General features: G+C 39.4%; 2 protein-coding genes across 14 annotated transcripts in view; one reads left to right on the forward strand and one right to left on the reverse strand.

Annotated features, from left to right (window-relative positions):
• LOC102225585 (microtubule-associated protein tau) overlaps window positions 1–13,183 on the reverse strand; it is a 32,790-nt gene extending 19,607 nt beyond the window's left edge. For 12 of the 13 annotated variants that reach the window (XM_023340638.1, XM_014475835.2, XM_023340630.1 and 9 more), the window contains exons 1-2: window positions 13,069–13,177; window positions 1,810–1,945 (exon numbers count right to left, since the gene is read on the reverse strand). In XM_023340638.1, the coding sequence (XP_023196406.1) occupies window positions 1,810–1,927 (118 nt within the window). In that variant the 5' untranslated portion in view covers window positions 1,928–1,945; window positions 13,069–13,177. Of the gene's footprint in view, window positions 1–1,809; window positions 1,946–13,068 lie in introns of all 13 variants that reach the window. The other variant, XM_023340628.1, reaches the window with a different exon arrangement.
• Window positions 13,184–15,634: 2,451 nt separating this feature from the next.
• Window positions 15,635–19,877, forward strand: lrrc59 (leucine rich repeat containing 59). Its single transcript, XM_005794687.3, has 8 exons — window positions 15,635–15,762; window positions 15,890–15,996; window positions 17,169–17,228; window positions 17,630–17,788; window positions 17,905–18,009; window positions 18,411–18,483; window positions 18,836–19,027; window positions 19,127–19,877. The coding sequence occupies exons 2-8, from the start codon at window positions 15,898–15,900 to the stop codon at window positions 19,405–19,407; spliced, it is 969 nt and encodes a 322-aa protein (XP_005794744.1). The 5' UTR covers window positions 15,635–15,762; window positions 15,890–15,897; the 3' UTR covers window positions 19,408–19,877.
• The last annotated feature ends 90 nt before the right edge of the window (window positions 19,878–19,967 follow it).

A 19,967-nucleotide genomic window follows, 5' to 3' on the forward strand; every position in this document is an offset into this window, starting at 1 on the left:
AAAATAACAGACTGATTTTTTTCTGCAACTTTCGTTTCGCAAGCTCAGTCACACTTAGAAGGGAAGTCAACACAAATAGTGATAACATGACAGCAACACAATGAATTTTGCTATTTTGACTTGACAAAAAGAAATTATAACCATAATTGCAATTTATCATGCAATCCAGGTCCGCTCTGCCAAAACAAGGTGGTAGTAAGACCATTACACCCTGAGCTGAAAACTGAAAAATTAATATTTTAAGTAATAAAATCTAGGGCTGAAATAGAAAGTGGAAGCTAGCTTCTAATTAAATAATAACAATACAAAGAACAGGAAAAAAACATATTGCTGATGAGTATGAAACAGATTAATATCGGCTGAAATAAAATGCATATTAGAATTAAAGGTATAAATAAACAAGTGTCAGTAATATACAGGTGCATTTTTAGGCACAGATTGTTAAGATCTGCAAAAACCCCCCAAAAAACTAAACATGTCTAAATCTTTTATTACAGAACCATCTAACAGAAAAAACTTTTTAAAATCTAACCATTAATTTGAATCTATTCTATGAGCTCACAGCATCACAGATGACTATCCCATCACTATGCTTAACAATCAAAACAAGGTGCTGTTTCCATTTCCTCTTTTTCCCCGCAAACCCAACTGGAATATGTGTTAGTAAACATCTCATCTTTATTCTTATTATCCCATCCTATTTAGACATTTGTGTCACAGCATATTTATATGCATGAAAACAGCCATGAAGAAGTAATTAAAAGTTCAACTCTGATTGCAATTAGTTGCAATTTTCTAAATATTTCAGTTTGAGGTAATGCTATTGCAATAGAAGACATGTTTAACAAATTATTTGCATCTGTATGTTTGTTGTACTGTCAAATAAGACAGTTGACAGAAAATATCAAGAGATAGCATAAAAAAATGTTAAAGACATATTGAATCCACCAGCAATAAATTAAGTCTTTAATGGCATTTTTTGTACTCATACATCCATAAAGAGATGCTAAAACGTTTTGTCTTAGTGCTGTGCTGTACATCACACCAGCACTTAAAAGAAGACAAACTCTTGATATTAGAAAATAGTTTTCTCTGCAGCCCTAAATGCTTGATTGCTTGATCATGAACTAACACGGGTCTCGTTCATGAACGTCTGACCCAGATACCCGGATTACAGAACCCAGTCCAGCTGAAGTCCATCGTGTATTGAATGCATTGTGTAAAGATTAAGACAAAAGAGGGCAGAAAGTCGGGGAGTTAGGCCCTGCCCCCTCACTGTACTCTCACACAAATCTACATTTACAGTCTTTACCATAATAATCTGGGATTAAAGCTCTGATATGAAAAAAATAGGAATTAATCTCCATCCTGTGGGCGTCGGAAAACACAACAAAAACATAAAAGGATTAGTTAAAGCACATTAAAAGGGAATTAATTACTATTACTGACGTGAATTTATAATGATGGAGATTTAAACACATTTTACACCATTATTCACCTGCCTAACAAGAATGTATTAATACCATAAAAAAGAAAAATCTAAAATCTTTAATAAATTTTATTTTAATAAATAAGCTTTTCTAACACAATTGTTGATTTAAGAAGGTGCATGTCATGTATGTATTATTTATCGGAGATTTCAAATGCGTGGCGGTGATGAACATGAGTTACTTGGTTTGTTGACTTCAGGCTAATTTCTAAGCATACAAACGTACATATATACACCTACATACAAATATATAAACATAAAACAATCTTTTCAGGGTTAGGGACTTGTGTGTGTGTCATTGTCTGCTGCTGATGGCTGACCTTTCATTTTGACTCCGTTCTCCTGGTGATGCTGGTCATTGATGGTCATGTTCGTTAAGGAGGCACTGACGGTGTCTCCAGAACCGTAGCTGTTCGAGGCGTTGTTCATGTACTCCATTGCCAGTCACTGGTCAGGCTGCAAAAGAGGAAATGACAGAAAGTCAGGAGAACAGCCCAGAACGCGCCTCACGTCGAATAAGTCATAAACTTCACGTGCAAGGCAGCTTCGATGAACGAAGTGGCCTGGCTGGAGGGACTAAAGGTAATGATGACGCACTTGAGGTCCATCACCTCCAAATGTAAACAGACACTGGGCCTGTGCAAACCCGGTTATTTATACATCCTGACGTGGGGTCGATGCTTCATGTTACAGTCTCACAGACCAAAATAGCCCCCCTCCCCCTTCCTCCCCTGGAGCCCATGTGCATGCTGTCCTCACTGTGACAAGCGGCACTTCCTGATCAACCTCTTTGAGTTTACAGGAGCCGAATTCCCAACAAGTCGTCACAGTGCAAATACTTCCTCCTGCGCCACGGTAAAACCCAGACGCTCCTTCAACCAGCCCACAACACATCAAAGCTTATGAAAAAAGAGAGGATTACATATCAGATTAAGCCCAAGCCTCTGGTTACATCAGTTCAAATCATATTTGTTAATGCCCTCTGTCACACGAACTGTCAGACCCCGGCAGTGTGGAGAGCTTATGCCATAATCAGACTCTCCATCCAAACTGTGATGCAGATTTGGCAACTTCTAAGCTTTAGTTCCTCTCTGATGCCCATGTTGGCAAAGCAACATGACGGTTTAATCTCTCAGAGGTACGTTATTGCTGAAAGCCATCAGCTACCAGTAGACAGATCATACTGTAAGGTCACAAATTGGTTTGATGGAGAAAAATAAACAGTTTTTGATTGGAAGTAAGTTTTAAAAATCATTTAACATTTTTACTTTTTGTTGGCTTTTTTATTCGGGCATCCTAATAAAAAAGGATCTGTGTCTCCCATTGTAACTCTGGAAATGCCAAATTCTACTTTTGGAGGAAAACTTACACTGAATACATCATCTCTCTTCTTTAAATATAGCAGTTGCCTCATCATGTTTTGGGATTGCTTTATATTTCCCAGAAGGGACAGAAAGCAATCCTGAATGACAACCTGTTAAGAGGCTGCAAATAATTCCCTTCCAGCAAGATAACAAACTTTAACATACAATCAGAGCTACAATCGAATGGTTTAGTTTACATTATGTTGGTCCAGTGAAAATCCAGACCTAAATTCAATTTCAAATGCATGTTTGGCCCTAAAAGCTGCTTTTTGAAAGTATATTTTTGTTTATACGCCTACCCATGTGTAAAGCTACTAGAGGGGGCCATAGAAATTATTTGATGTGCAAGAAACTGGTCAGGAATGGGTCAGGTTGTTGTTTTCCATGAAGCTGGGGAGTCTTATTATGGGAAGAATGCTACAGTAGCAAACTATAGAAAACAAGACAGGAACATGAGGGTGCACACAGAGGGCACGTCATCCTCAAACCTACATTTTAAAGAGGATGTGGGAGGGAAATCTGAACAGTGTGACTTCATTCAGATGCATAATATAACTTATTCTTGTTTGAAAAGAGTCCAGCTGTTAACTCAGTCCAAACCAAAGTGAAAACATCTGAAAAATTATGAAGCAGAAAACACAAAAAATGAGGCCCTGTTAAATTTTCACAGGAATCCCACAGTAAAAACTCAAAACCCCAAACACTGGTTGAGTTGAGCCTACACATTGGGGACAAACATTTATCCCATGTAAACATTTGCAAGAAATCCAATCTTGAATGAATATGTAAACAGGAAGTAGTTTCATCTTTTTCTTTTAGGATACTGCATTTCATTAAATTTGCTTTTCAGTTCCTGAAGGTTGTAAAACTCAACATTTTTTGACACCTACAAAAAACCCTGGAATGTCTCTCCCACTTAGTACAACTGTTATTTACAAGCACCAACACCTAAACTGTTGTCCTGGTTACTCTGCGAGTGTAAATACACCTGGCTCAGCTATGCAACCTTCACTCTGCCTGCCTTCTTATCTTATGACCTCATGGCTGTTTGCACTTCCACTTTCGGCCCAGATGGCAGCAATGGGACAATCAGAACTGGAGACAAAATCAATTTTCTGTCTCTGACTCTTTAAGTTTCAGATTTTTACTGTTCTGCTTTGGTTTGGGGCGGCATGACTATGGAAACAGATAAAATCAGGCAAAAACATGCACTTTCTGTATGTCTTTGCCTGTCTTCCATAACAGGACGCCTTACAAGCAGGTCGAACTGGGAGAGAAGGATATAATTTGAAAATAAAAATGAACCATTTTCATTGATGGTGGAAAACAGCTGAAGGTATCCTAATAAAATCCAATTATTTAACTCCTCCAGCAAAAAAAAACATGCTAAGGGCGTTCCACCTGCCCACACTCATTTAACTGGATAGATGCTGATCTGTTTATCTTGTAACTAATTTCTTCATTTTGTTTTCAGAAAGTTTTGTCATAAATTATGAGGTAAAATTCCATTTTTTCATCATTTATCTTACATTTTTGACATTTTTACTTTCATATAAAGTTTTGTATATATGTATAAAGTTATTTTTTAATAGAATTGATTATCAATTACTATTTTGCATGGAACATTTTGCAGGCTTAGTTTTTTTCTTGAAATATAATGAAAATGACTATCACGTTTAAAATAATCATAAGTACCAAACAAATGTTAAATATTTCGAGGTGCTATCATATTAAATTGTAAACTGTTCCTTTACAATTTTTTTTACAACTATTTAAAGCCAACAGCTGCATATTATTGTCACAAATCCTCACAATTATATCTTTAAAAAAGAAAAGTCTTTAGTAATTTAGCAAACCATTCATAATATGGTTAGAAAATACATAACACTGGTTTGAAAAATCTTTAAAAGGAAATTGCATGAATATACATATATTTTCCTCTAATGAGAAAATGTATTATATTGATTTGAAAACATTTTTTGACAAACATTTCACATCTCGTTCTTGTCAAATGTGAAGTTTATGAAATTTTTCTGCCATAATTAATGTTTCACCTCAATAACGTAGCTTTAATTACTTAAAAAAATTAAAACAAAAATGTATAAAATAAAAATGAACAAGTTAAACTCTACTTGTTAACTGCTAATGAAAATGAGTCAATGCACAAAACAGTTCAAACTTTTCCATCCTAGCACGCTACACAGTGTAGTTGTGATCGAAATTGTGTAAACAAGGTTTTATGCAGCAGACCTTTATTACTTTTACTAATTCAGTTTGTCTGAATTACTTTGCCACAGCCAGTTGTTGGAGAACTACAGAATAAAAGCAGCTCCTGTAATAAGAAAAAAAAAAAGAGTCTGTAAAGTGAAAGAGGGAGACACCAGCTGAATATAAATGGCAGAGTGTGAGTTGTATTAAAAATCCAATGAATAGTGTACTCTCGCTGAGCTGCGGGACAAAACTCGTATTGTGGCTTCATGCATGACAGAATCCAAACAAGAAAAAGAAGAAAGCTGTAACACTGCCAACGAAGACAATCCCTCCAAGAAGCCGTTCACGCTGCATCCGGGAGCTAAGACAGCTGGAGAGCAAACAAACTCAGCGCTGATAAGAGAGCTGGCTCCTGCAGCTGCTCAACAGACATACACACCACACCACACGTATATTAATGTAAAACAGCGTTAAAACCCATGAGAAAACACACTATTGCTAAACATTGAATCAGTTAAAGAAGTAATCCACATCACCCCAGAATCCCTCTGCACACATCTTGTCCCAGGTCAGACTGTGATGTTAAAATTTAAACAAAGCTTAGTCACAATGACACATCTGTGTTGATATAATTTGCTATAATTTAGCCATCTTCTCATAAGGGTTCGTGTTTTAGTGACAAGCCAGGACCACCACTGTGGAGAGGCTGGTGGTAATTTAACCAGCAAACCCCTATCCGGACGCATCCGGATAGGGGTACAAATTTGATACAAATTTTTAATCATCTTTAAGTATGTATAAACTCTAATCTCAGGTTGATCTGATTTGAGACTAAACACAAAGGCACACATTTCAACTCCTGCAGAAAAAGAACATGACAGAAAGGTTTGTTGCAGCTTCACGAAGGGAAAAGGCTGAAAAGGTCTGCTGCTGCAGCCTGATCCTCTCAAGGGCGTGTGAAAATGAGACCTTGGCACAGACGTCGCCTCTGCAAGAAGCGCGGTCAACAGGGATGTTGACACAACTCCAGGAGCTCTCAGCACAGTGCAGGGTGACAGAGTGTGTTGGACAGGTCTGCTGAGTATGTATATAACTCTTAAAATTGCTTTATTCTTAATTGTATTCTTGTCAAACATATAGGTGCATCTCAATAAATAAGAAATGTCAATGAAAGGTTCACTTATTTCAGCAACTCATGTGGAATCCCAAAGCATCTCTGGGCCAAAATGAATATACGAGAGATTCTCCAGAGAGTTCTGGGTCTGCCCTGGATTCTCCTCTCAAAGGAACATATGCAAGAATCCAAATGGTGACAACTACTCAACACACCTTGCATGAAAAACTATGAGAAGATGGATTTTCTACTCCGGATGGAGCGATAAGTCTCCGTCTCAAGTGAAAACGTTTTAATCTTCTCCACTTTGTGTTTTGTTCATGTGTAAAAAATAAAATCGGATGGCAGAAGATAGATGATAGACTGGAGCTTGATCTGGATGTTGCTTCTGTCTGTTAGGGGGGAAGAACGTTTATCCAAGATTAGTTCTCAGGGGATCAGGCCCAGAAAGGAAACCCAGACATTACTCTCTTTCCAAAGAGGTAGTTTTATCACAATATTTTGTGGTATTATTCTGATAACAATAAATTGACAATTAAAAACTATTACTTTTTCTTCTAATGAATGTTCTTTGTCTCTAAGGCTTCAGATGCTATTTTTTTTTTTATGGCGTTTCATTAATTTGCTTATGATTCATATTTCAGGACGTGACAGTTGGAGTGTTGAGACCTGTGAGTCAAAAGCTCCACTTTTTTGTCCCTTTTTCAACAGACCAGAGCAGCACAACTCAGAAGGCTCCAATCCATCCATCCAGCTCCTGCTTCATTCGATCATCACTCATGAGCAAGGCACCAAAACAGAAGTAGGTAGATTTCCTCCTCTTGAGGCTGAGACTGGCTTCTGGTGTGAATGTATAAATCCACTTTTTATGGTTGAAAACTATGGCCTGACTCTACAGCTTCAGCACACAAAGAAACAGAACCAACATCATCTGCAAAAAATAAAAAAGTTCTCAAATCAGACAACGTCTTCTCTACGCCCACAGTCAAAATGGTTGGTGACGAGTTTGACCAATCCTGTTGTCCATAGGAACCAATGCTCCTTAAAGCAACCCAGCATCCTATAATCTCACATCACCTTCACAAAAAGCCCCAGCAGACATGTTTGTTAGCCTTTTTCAGCCCCTCAAAACACATGTGGACTGGATAAACAAAGAGTCATGAGACGGGAAGCTACACAAATCAGGAAAACCCTTTTTGTGAAGGTTGTATTGGATAAAAGACGTTGTCCAGAGAGTAAACTGAGGTGTATTTAACCTCACAGTTAGTCGGAACGCATAAAACCCGGCATATTTTGTCAGTCTATTACATTAGCTACAAACTAGGAAAACAAAGAAGATGCTTCGTGCTTCTGCTTGATGTAAAATTAAAACCTGACAGGTTATGTTGCATAATTTCACTAATTGCTTCCTTGTGTAATTCCTCAGAGCTACATCAGGTCAAACCTAAAAACAAAGGGGACTCGGATGGCGTGTGTGTGTGCCAGTCTCCTCAACCGGGGCAGCTCTTAGCTCAGCTGGAAGACGACGATGCTGCTCTGCTCTCATGCTTGATTGCTTCTGTATCTCTGACCTACTTTCCTCATCATTTGCCTCTCGGCCGGCTCACTCAGCCTCCCAGCCTGCAGCTTCTGCGGGCTAGCTCTCTACTTTTGCAGTGTGGGAAAAGCCGTGGTGATGGGGAAGGCTGAAGGTGGGGCACTTTTTCATTTTCCATCTATAGTGTCTTGCAAGACCAGCCAGCATGCATTGTTTTTTTTTTTGCTCATAAGTGATGAACACAAACACACTGCAGTTTTGTGTCAAATGACGCCAACCGCACCCACTCTCCACATGCTTTGTTCTTCTTCAAAGTTACAGCGCCCTTCTTAAAAAAAAAGACAAACAAATGAGACGTAATCGACTTTCCCTTCCAGTTTGAAGAGGAGCTAAAGACACGCTGAATATCTACAAACCACAATCTTTCAATGGGGAATTCAAAACATGAGGAACTCTTGAGGTTTAATTGTGCAAATCGTTTAACTGCTGAATGCTCGGAGACAAAATCACATCTAAACACACAGTTCTGCGAGAGCAATGAGCCACAGACTTCAAGTCAGCATGCTGCTAATTAACCGAGCAGAACAGTGGAGTTTTAAAGCCTGCTGTGCCTTTTCGTCTTCTGTCTGATGAGGAGAAGCTTTTTCTGACAGACGTTAGAACTCTGTCAGCTTCTCCTCTCTATTTTCAGCTTGGAGTAAATGCAAACATATAGGACCCCTTTGTGAGATAGCATGTTTAGGAAGCTAAAACAAAAAAACAGTTTTTTATATTTAGAATATGAATAATAAATCCATATAAATTCATGTATCCAAAAGTTGCTTGAATGTTCCAGCTTTGTAGTAAAATGCAGGATATAGACATACCAGATACAATCCAAAGAAGTAAATTCAATGATGTTGTTCGGTTCTGCCAGCCTAAGCTCTCGGGGCAGAGCTGTCCAACGTGAGGCCGGCTGTTGGATGCGGTCACATTTGGACTTAAGCCTAAAAGGGCCTCTTCATGTATCGCTGAGTGAGTCTCGACAAACAAGGCAAGTCTCTTGATTCAAATTTTTAATCATCTTTAAATATGTATAAACTCTATTTTGCTTAAATGTACATTTCAGTTAAAATGTTATTCTGCTCGTTTTTTATTCATTAATATATTGCTACACAAATGCAAATGATAATTAATATGTATTCAGGCCTATTGATTGTTATGCAGATGAAATGTGAGGAAATGAGAGGGATTTTGTTGAACATCAAGTCCTACGAAATCTTCGAAGTATGTGTGAGACTTCTGATGTGCCCCGTACTGAAAACCACATGTATATTGGGATCAGGGGTGTGGTATTTGTTTCTTATTTAAGAGTCAAAATACCGTTTTGGGTATGAAGTATTAGTGTTCTGTCACCGTCCCAAAGAGTCAGATAATTATTATATCAACTAATCAGAAGGTAGGTTAAGCTCTCAGTTTCTCCTTTAGATTCAAGCATCTGGTTTGGCAGCGCGGGTTTAGGTCAGTTCTGTGATATTAAAGTTTCAGTCCAGTTTAAAACAGCAGTGGTGCTGCTGTGTGACACATATATGAGAGCTGCGTCACTCATGCAAGACAATGTTTTTAGACGTGTCCAGTGTCCACAGTTCATATGGTGTGACAGAGTTGCTAGGCTGAATGGACCAAAATGTTCAGAAATTAAAACAAAAATCTTTGACTCACTTTGTATCATACCTTGGCATTAAGCCACTTTGTTAGCTTTTAAACCATCCGAGCTCCAGGTTTAAGGCTTTATTGTTAAACTTAAAACAAGAAATAATGTTTATTAGTTTATCAGCTTATATTATAAAGTCTCATTTTCTATTTTTGTGTCAATATTACCTTTTCATTGATATCCATCAGTGTTTGTACACTGTGCGTCTGGATTTCATTTATTTTAAATTTGATTTTTATTATTATTATTATTATTATTTCTGCAATGATGCCATATTGTACGGTAGAGGATTAGGGCCACAAAAAAAATAATTCTGAGTTTAAAGTCAGAATTCTGAATTCAAAGTCAGAATTCTGAAATTAAAGTCAGAATACTGAGATTAAAGTCAGAATTCTTAGTTCAAAGTCAGAATTCTGAGTTCAAAGTCAGAATTCTGAGATTAAAGTCAAACTTCTGAGTTCAAAGTCAAAATTCTGAGTTCAAAGTCAGAATTCTGAGATTAAAGTCAGAATTCTGAGATTAAAGTCAGAATTCTGAAATTAAAGTCAGAATTCTGAGTTCAAAGTCAGAATTCTGAAATTAAAGTCAGAATTCTGAATTCAAAGTCAGAATTCTGAGTTCAAAGTCAGAATTCTGAGATTAAAGTCAGAATTCTTAGTTCAAAGTCAGAATTCTGACTTTAATCTCAGAATTCTTTTTTCTTTTGGTGGCCCTAATCTTCTTCCGTACATATTGTATCTATTTAATTTGAAATGTGAATTTCCTTCAAACAAAATATTATGTTAGAGCAACACCAACAGAATTAAACTTTGTGATCCCAAATTCTACATTAATATTTAAAGAAGCATAACTTCTTCAAAGCTCAAGCAGCAGTTTTCAAAAATATATATTCCAATGTATAGCGTTACTTGTTTTTTTGTTTGTTTTCTTTTACCAGTTATTTGTTCATTCTTACATTGTGTGTGAATTGTGACAGTTATTTTTTGTTTTAAGCATATGCACTGACTGATGGCACCTTTTAAATTTCGTTGTCCTTGTGACAATGACAATAAAGATTTATCTTATCTTATCTTATCTTATCTTACCACTGGAGACAGGCGGCAGCTCCAGTGTGGCCCTCCAAAGACACATGGGTATAGACAACTGAGAACAATTTATAAAGTGGTTTTCTTCACATTAACCATCTGATGAGCTACAGTGAAAAACTGTAAATATTAAAGCTCTCTTGCACTATTTATTTAGTAATTTATTTTTGATAGATTTGTCAAACAGTCGCTCGACTAAAAACGTGAGCTTAGACAGAAAAAGAAATTTGAATTATAAAAGTGAATTAGACCCTTGTTTAGTACACACAAATCTTCCACGTCAGAGCCTGAGCGCTCTGCTCCTTTAAGGATCCTGAATAAAAACATTTCAAAGAATTACATAACAGCACAAACGATGATTGCATGACACATGTGCTGCAGCTCCTCCCAAAAGGATGGAGGGGGAGCAGGAATGCATTGGATTATCAACGAGGAGGGGCATCTGGTAATGGCATCCTCATAATGGTTTTACTCCATAAGCAGCACAGGGAGTGAAGCTGCAGTGAAACCTGACATCTGTCCAACAGATGTTTAACACGAGGGGAATAAAAGAAAAAAAACAATGTTATTCATTTTGTGACAAACAGGGAAATGTCTGGAAATGTAATGAAATATTTCCTGCATTATTTTATCCTGAATGTTTTCTTAACACATTGATTAAATAAATGACCAAAATAGCCTCACATAACTGAAGTTTTGTTGCAAAATGGTAGAATTTTAACCACTTTGCTGAGGAGGCACACCATTCGATTGGTGATAACACTGGGAAGAAAAAAAACAACACTAAAAGTATTATTGCCAAAATATTTGTCTTATTATAGTTTATGCACATGTTGAGATTTGTAAGAATGAATATGGGAACAAAGGCTGCTTATGAGCTGAACCACATTAAAATATGCTGTATGTGAACACAGAAGACAATAGAACAGCTGTACATAAACTAAACTAAAAGAAACAGTAAACACTACAAATAGCCACACTGAGCAAACATACTATCTGTACTGACAAAACTTGTCCACATTTGTGTCCAATGAGAAGCCAAAACAAAGAGAGAATAAATTCCGTTGATTTCTGCCTCTGTAAATTGCGTATGTCCAGAAGAGTCACTGTTTTCACTAAAGTTTATAGGGGAGGAGTCCGTGTCTGGGTGAGCATTCCTGAGCGTCACTACAGTAACAATCCCAGCCAAAGAAACTTGCAGAAATAAGACTATATCGGAGCATTAACAAGATGGCACCGAAGCGTCTTTTTTTCTTCTTCTTTCACCAGGCAGATTGGAGTGGCTCCAAGCTGCGGTTACAGACTACAACATGCCCGCTCCGTGCACACACACACATGCACACCCCCACAAAATCAATGCTTTGCAAGTATGAGATGGAGAGGATGGAGGACAAGGTGTGTCCGACGCCAAATCCATGCAGCTCAACAAACCCGCAGGTGTTATTGCATTAAAAACAGCCAATTAAAGCACACAAAGGGGTCACGTTTAAAGGCTCTCCGGCTCAGATTGTGTCCACTGACCTCAGGTGGATTACTGTGGAGTCCATATGTGACAGATAAGCAAGCTGGCTCGCTGCACTGTTGAGCAAATGAAAAATGGGCTTGGCACAGGCGCGCAGGCTCCTGACGGCCCACGCTGTCTGCGCTCTTAAATAAATGTCATTATATAAAAGCACAAAAGACACACATAATCAATGCAGTCAGGGGGGGAGTTGGGTCGTGTTTTGCAATGATTAGGATGCACAATTTAATGCATATTTACATGTGAGGGGGGAATAAAGAATGCATGAGAAACCATTCGGGCCCTGAGGTGCAAGAAAGAAGCGAAAGATCCAGAATAACGGGCAGCAAGGAAAGCAATGAACGGCTTCACTGCCCAAAATTCACACTAACGCGCTGAGCTGAAAGCAGGCAACGGAGACAACAAAAGAACTGCGCACAGACACCAAACTGGAGTAAATATCACCGAAAACCATGACATCATTGTCCTCTTGAGACCTCGCAATAACAAGATTATAAATATTCCGGCGGATTAGCGCCGTTAGAGCGTTCAAGGACAGGGGGACCTGCGCCGAGAAGGATGGTGGAGACATTTTTATTTGATCCCTGCGGGGAATGAGGAGAAAACACGCGGAATGCCGTGGCTGTGGAGAGGCGACTGCTGCTCCGGGGCTGGAGCGATGATGGCTGCAACACAAACACGTTTCTGCCTTTATTGTGGGAGAGGATCGATGAGGAGGATGGAGACGGTGCATGGTGCATAAAAATAAAAACAACTGAAAGCAAAAAGAAGAAAGAAAGAACAAGCGGCTGCAGGGGGAGATGCGCGGACAGACGATGCAAGAAAAAAAAGCGTTTTTCAGTCCTGAGCGGGATGTTTCTGGCCGTAGAAACGCATGGAGGCCAAAACCTCTCCCACCTCACACAAATATATGAAGTGACAAGACAAGGAATGCCGATGGAGAAAAGACGACGCTGCGTCCCGCTCGCGTCGGCGCCTCTGTCTTCGATTACCAAGTGATGACTCGCTGATTAATTCGGTGAAATGAAGGAAATGTGTCGGCGGTTTTCTTACCTGACAGCAGACAGCGGCGTTGTCTCTTCAGCGGCAGTCGCTCACCGGGCGCACACGCACACACACGCACAGCTTCTCCGCGCAGTGCAGCGGTAGGCCGGACGGGGGCGCCGCGGAGCGGAGCCCAGTCCTGAAATGCAACCTGTGTGCACACAACAGCCATCTGCTGTCATGTAAATAAACACTAACAAAGACATAACCTGTTTAATAGACAACAATTAACTGCAGAACACAGGGGGAAACAAATGTGTTAACAGAACATCTTATTTTATTATAGGGTTAATGATGAATCTTACCTGCAAACTAATAGACAATTTAAAACTATATATAGGAGAGAGCGGCACAAAATAGCACCTTATTGTTTTCAGTTTTTTGCGAATAAAAACATGAGTTTGGAAAAATGTCAACAGATGGTGGTTCTCCAAAATATGAACGCATCACAGGCCTCAGATTTTCATTTGGAAAAGCTGTCAGTTTTCCGACTGAATAATCCAAGCGTAAGACGTCATAAAATTCAACAACTTGAAATAGGAAGGTAGAAAGTACTTGTTTCCAAAAGAAAAAGGGTGAATATGTAGAACAGTAACAGTACAGAGAAGCTGTAATTACAGACCGTCCTGCGTACAAAGGTCATGGCACATAAAACAATGCCTCCCTGTGTCAGCCTTCTTTTACTGGCCTCTCACAGCCTCACACAACTTTTGCCACCAAGGAGAGAAAGCATCCACCTCCAGGGAAACACTACTGGAATTACTGACAGTCACATCTTTGATGCGTTGGCAGGATGCGACTCTTTGTGCCATCCTTCTCCTCCTCATTTGGACATGTGCCCAGGCAACAGCTGCCACTGGCAGTGGGGCTGCAGATTATTTGGTTTTATCTGTGGTGGGAGTTCACTGTGAGCCCGGTGCTGCTGTGGAGTCATTGGCTTCACTTTAAAATCCCTAAGTGGTCTGAAGCTGCACAGAGGAGCGGATTAATTTTCACTGGCTTCACAACGATTTGACTGAAGCTAAGATGGAAATGTGGTTCTGCATGACATGGTAGTCTGTTTTTTTTTTTAGGTTGGATCCATGTTTTGACCTTGTTGACACCGAGGTCTGATTGTATCATGAGATTGTTGCAGCCGAAATAAAGATTCATTGGATCGGGCAATATTTTTGCAATCTGTTTCTGTCTGGTGAGTCTTTGTGAATTATGATCCCAGTTGTCTGGTTTTCTGCAGCTGTAGCTCATCTGCTTTAAAGTTCAAAATGTTGTAAATTCAGAGATTATATTTTGCATCCCTTGATTTTACTGAGTGGTTTAATTAAGTTACTGCCGCCTTTCTATCACCTCGATCCGCTCTGCCAATTCTCCTCTAACAAACAAGAATTTTTATAACTGCACATATTAAAAATAGTCAACAAATTGCCAACAAAGTCAAAAAGTTATTTCATTAGGAGTTTTTGATATCTCCTCTCAACAAAAAGACTCTCTTTAAACAACAGCAGAAATTTTCTGCCTCCCTGACAATGTTGGATGATTTTTTTTTTATCTTGCACCATGCTTGTCACATTTGAAGCTTACAGAGGTTTCTCTTTAAAGCCTCTGTGGAAGACTTATGAATGGATACTGTGTTCATTTCCATTTAAGAGACTCAGACATGTCTCCAGGCATGTAAGCTGACCGCCCATCTGGCCCCATCAGTCTGAAGGAAGATGTTGTGTAACATCATTTATCTGGCTTAGACAGATGAGAAGTTGTGGTAAATCCTTTGGACTACTTTGAAATAACCACTTTTGTTTTGAGGAAGCCAAAAACTTCTATCGTTTATCATTCATAACTGGATGCCTTGATTATTCTGGATATTCACTAAAATAGACAACCCTAAAACAAGAAACCCTGATCTGAGGATTAGAGTAATCATTTTCTGTTTTCTAGCTTAATTTGCAGCTTCTCCCATTATTACGATAGTTAAAGTTATGTAAAAATATCTTGACGAAGAGGATGAAATTATTACAAGTATAGCTACAATTTTCCAAGTTGTTGTGAATGTGTAGAGCCTGGTTGACAAAAAAAAAATCATACATAGGAAAATATCATTCAATCCCTTTTATATATATATTTTGTGTTAAAAGTTATTTGACAAAAAAAGAATGATATTAACGTTTTCTACAAAAGGCAGCCATACTTTTGTTTTTATATGAAAAATAAATCCATATGGAAATTTTTAGATACTGTAAATGGTGAGGTAAGGAAGCTCCTTGCTTTATCGTTAAAATGATCATTTATTTAAGTGCATGACTAACCTTAAAGTTAGGTCTTTCTATGCTGGTGAAGTCTCCCTTTAAATTATGCAGACATTCTTATTGGTGCTCATTTTTAAATGCTTACGCTTTTTGTACGTTATTTATGATTTTATTTTTTATAAAAAGAACAAAATATATATAAATCTTTGAGGAAAAACTAAAGAAAAGCAACTACTCGTTTACCTGCTGTATCCTCCGCCACGGTAGAGGGCGCTGTCTCGTTAGCGTCGCCACGTTGCTCAACCAATGACGTGGATTTTCATTGAGAGGCAGTCAGAGCTCTAAATACATAACTGTAACAGAGATTATTCTTCGACTGGCTTATATTTACACCCCGAAACGCTCGATTTCTGTCTCCTTCTTGTCACTATTGGACTCAGTTCTGCTCCGGCCGTTGCCCCAGGTGAGCAGTCACGTAAAGCGTTTAGATTTGCTGTGTTTCCTGTTGTCTGCTTATCAGGAGTGTGTGCAGTAAAACGGTTTGACTCGGTTCTGAATCTGGTGAACTCTGTTGCCGTGTTCCCCTCCAGACGTCAGGATGAGCAAACCCAAAGTGTTAAACCTGAAGGATAAAATCAGCGGGAATGAGGCGGACCTGAGCCTGTGCAACCTCAGTGATGTGCCCGTCAGAGAGCTCGTAAGTCTCCCAGCAGCTTTTATTTCATCATTATCTGCGAATAAAACCTCAATTCATGCACTTACACACATAAATCCAGTACTCTTTTCCTGTGTTTTCCGATTATCTTATTATTTTGTGCATTCTTTGTAACCAAATAATCAGTCAGTGCAACACACGTCCATTATCATTCATAACATTATAACCACCTTCCTAATACTGTGATGTTAATTGATTCTATTTTTGTTTGTGTAGCCTTGGCCGTATGGAGTAATAAATATATTGCTGAAACTGCAGATTTTTCTATTGTATTTAGGCAGTGCACTAATATTAGACTTTTTCCTAAAATAAGCATTTTAGCTATTTCCTTCTAGCTAACTAACCTGTCTCCCAGGTTAATGCATTTTTAGACTAGACTTAGGCTGATGTTACTGTCATTGCTCAAAGAAACATAAGTAAAATTGGTAATGAAATGTCATCGCTTGGCCACACAGAAACACAAGTGTGCCTATAATTACATAATAAACAAATAATAATGTATATAACTTAGTATTTTCAAGCAGTCTCAGCCAGTTTAGCGATGGGATTGTTGAGCAATCTTATGGCCAGTGGGAGACAGCTATTTCTGAGTCTGGCTGTTCTGCAGCAGATGCTACGGAATCTCCTGCCAGATGCCAACTGGATAAACAGACCATGGAGAGCATGGGTGGAGTCAGAGAGGATCTGGCTTGCTCTGGCTAAGCAGCGTCTGGGTGCAATGGTATGGATAGGGGGGAGTGGAGACCCAATGATCCTCTCCGCTGTCTTCACCACTCTTCACAGAGACTTCCAGTCTGAGGCCTTGCAGCTTCCAGACCAGATGGAGATGCTGCTGGTCAGCAGGAGATGCTGCTGGTCAGCAGGAGATACTGCTGGTCAGCAGGAGATACTGCTGGTCAGCAGGCTCTCAAGTGTGTCCATGTCACCAGATTTGAAAGCAGCATTAAGCTCCCTCAGTATAGAATACACCTCCTTAGTCATCCAAGGTTTCTAATATCACATATCACAAGAACGTTGATCTTCATCTTGTGAAATAATAAACTGAAGAAGTCACAGTGTTAAATCCGTTGGAATTAAGATATTTGTGCAGTTTAATAAGTTACAGTGATTAGTTGTTTTTATTAATCTAAATCTTGCTTTGTTTTCGCCTACAGTCTTTATTTCCTAAAGCCACAGTCGTGGACCTTTCTTGTAACAACATCATCTCCCTTCCTGTAAGTATCAAACACACACATTGCTAACTTTGTGACCTAAATGACTATAATTGCTAGAAAGGGCAGACAGATGTTTGCATAGGCACCTGCTGCTCTAGATCATACCACTAAGAATAAAACCATTGTTGAAAGAAATTCATAGGTGGTGTATGTTCACCATCTAGCAGGAGGAGAAAGACCCCAAATATACAGCAAGAGCCACAGTTAAATTATTGGTTTAGATTTAGTCATATTAAGATATTGGAATTGTCTAGTCAAAGCCTCGACTTAAGCTCAGTTGTAGCAGAACTTGAAAATGTATATTTGCAGCTGCTTGCCATTTAATATAGTTTTTCTTGTCATAACACAGTTATGTTCAGATACATGATTGTTGTCTGCTTTACCCCATTTCTCTTACGCAGCCAGAGTTTTGCAGCCTCATCCATTTAGTGAAGCTTGACCTGAGTAAAAACCAGCTTACCTGTTTGCCAGATGACCTGGGGAACCTGGTGAACCTGCAACACCTGGACCTTTACAACAACAAGCTGATGGTCCTGCCGGTCAGCTTCTCTCAGCTCAGGGTGGGTAGGATCATAATTTATTTGTACAGTTGCGCCAAAAAGCCTCAAATACTGATAATATGTGCAATGTTAGCAGTATTGTTGACTTACTGTTTATTTTTTCTTCTTTTGTTTAGAGTCTGAAGTGGCTTGACCTGAAGGATAATCCTCTGGAGCCAGGTTTGGCCAAAGCGGCAGGAGACTGTCTGGATGAGAAGCAGTGCAAACAGTGTGCCTCTAAGGTGGCTGCAACACATTCAGCAGCTTTACACAAGAACTAAATGATTCCATAAAGATTTCTTCTTTTCCCCATTTTATTAATGTCATCAGAAAACGTTAATAGATCGAGATTTAATTTCACTAGAATTCATGGTTCCAATCAATTAGAGCAAACTGCCCAGGTACTGAAGAAACAAACCATTACAGTACTACATACATGTTTGAATGCTGACATAATGACACACACCTTATATGGAATTAGATGTTTCTCTCACCAGTCCTTATATAATATTTCCCCTGACGTCTTGGGAATCTTTAAGATGTTTCTTTTGGAAAATATGATACCGGTCTTTGTGGAACCAGTTTCTCTGACCTTAACTGAGGCCAGCTCAAAAATAAAAACTGGAATGTTGGTGTGTTTCAGGTCCTACAGCACATGAGAGCCATACAGGAAGAGTATGATCGTGCACGAGAGAAACGCCTGTTGAAAGAAAAAGGTAGATAATTAAATGTACCACCCCTCCTCCCCCTAAGAGGAAATATTTTATTCTTGGAGCTATTTTGAAATCCATAAAGCTACATATGACAGCCACTGTTCTTGAGTCAAGGAAAATGGCTTTAATCACATTTTTTTCTTGTTATATATCCACCAATGATTAGTTTGTCCATCCCTCTCTATTTTCTTTAAACTCTGTGCTTTGTCATATTTAAAGCCTGAAACCATAAAACAGACGAATTCACTTTATTTGCATTTTCAAAATGGTTCGAAATGTCTCAGAGCCCCGTTTATCTGCGCAGTGATGATGAATCGGGAACAGGGAGATGACCTTATGTCGTTTTTGCACTTAGAGCTGGAGAGGAAGAAGGAAGTGAAGCAGAAAGAGCGGGAGGCCAGAGAAAGGGAAGCTCGCAAACGGGAGAAAGCGGAGGAGAAGGAGAGGAGAAGGAAGGAGTACAACACTCAGATGGCGGCTCTGGCTGTGCAGGAGAAACAGAAGAAGAAGAGCGAGGAGAAGAAGAAAAAGAACGGGCAAGCAGCAAGTGGGGCTAAAATTTTTTTATTCTGATTGTTGCATCTTTCCAAAATTTGAGGCTTCAGAAGCTGAAGAAACTTCAACATCACCTTTCTTGTCTTCACAGATAAAAAGGTCGACGTGAAGCCAGCAGCTAAATCACAGCGTTCTCCCATTGGCTGGATTTTTAAGCTCCTCCTCCTGCTGACGCTGGGAATAGCTGGAGTTGCTGCCGCATGTCGGCTGACCGACCTGCAGAGGGAAGAAGTCTGCGTGCCGATCAACGCGGCCGTGGACGGCTGTTTATCCTGGGCCAAAGTGCAGGGGGGCGTGGTCAGACAGCTGCTACGCAATCTGTCATCCACTGCTAAGGACCTCCTGGAGTCCACACAAACATCGAAGAACTAAACCCTGCCATCAGAGATGAGAGCTGCAGGCTTTTCCTGGTGTCTCTGGGATGTTTTTTTAACATGTAGAAATCATCGTTCCCGTTTGCGATGCCGGGATGTGGAAGGCCTGCACAGAGACTTATTCCTATGGAATTACTGTCAAAATCTTTATACGGCCTGTTTTCTTCTTACATCAGCTAAATATCTCCCTGTGGACGGCGTTTTGCACTTTACATTAATTGGAGCGCAGGCTGCCCTTGAGCTGTTCAGCTAAATGAGAAGCGGACACGTCGGTGCTGCTCTGGAGTGTCGTCAGAGGTGTGCGCGTGCCAAAGCTTGTCGCTGTCGGAGCATGTGCAGTGCCTTCTCCATCTAGGTCGCTGTTCCTGTCAAATCTCGCAGGCAAACGCTGTAAATGCTTGCAGCTGGTAATTGAGTCATTTTTGCTACATGACAAATAAAAAAACAGGCACATTTTTGCCAAAGATGCAAGAAAGTGAGTTTTCATGTTATTTCTGAGGAGCAAACTATTGTTTTCACTAGAGCTTAAAGAATCCAATGTTTCCAAACTTTCTCTTT

Source organism: Xiphophorus maculatus, chromosome 10 (assembly GCF_002775205.1).
Source record: "Xiphophorus maculatus strain JP 163 A chromosome 10, X_maculatus-5.0-male, whole genome shotgun sequence".
Classification (NCBI taxonomy): Eukaryota; Metazoa; Chordata; class Actinopteri; order Cyprinodontiformes; family Poeciliidae; genus Xiphophorus; species Xiphophorus maculatus.

Coding starts and splice junctions, on each gene's coding strand:
- lrrc59 (XM_005794687.3), top strand. CDS start 15,898: ATGAGCAAACCCAAAGTGTTAAACCTGAAGGATAAAATCAGCGGGAAT. Junction 15,997..17,168: donor ATGTGCCCGTCAGAGAGCTC/GTAAGTCTCCCA, acceptor TTTCGCCTACAG/TCTTTATTTCCTAAAGCCAC. Junction 17,789..17,904: donor TCAGCTTCTCTCAGCTCAGG/GTGGGTAGGATC, acceptor TCTTTTGTTTAG/AGTCTGAAGTGGCTTGACCT.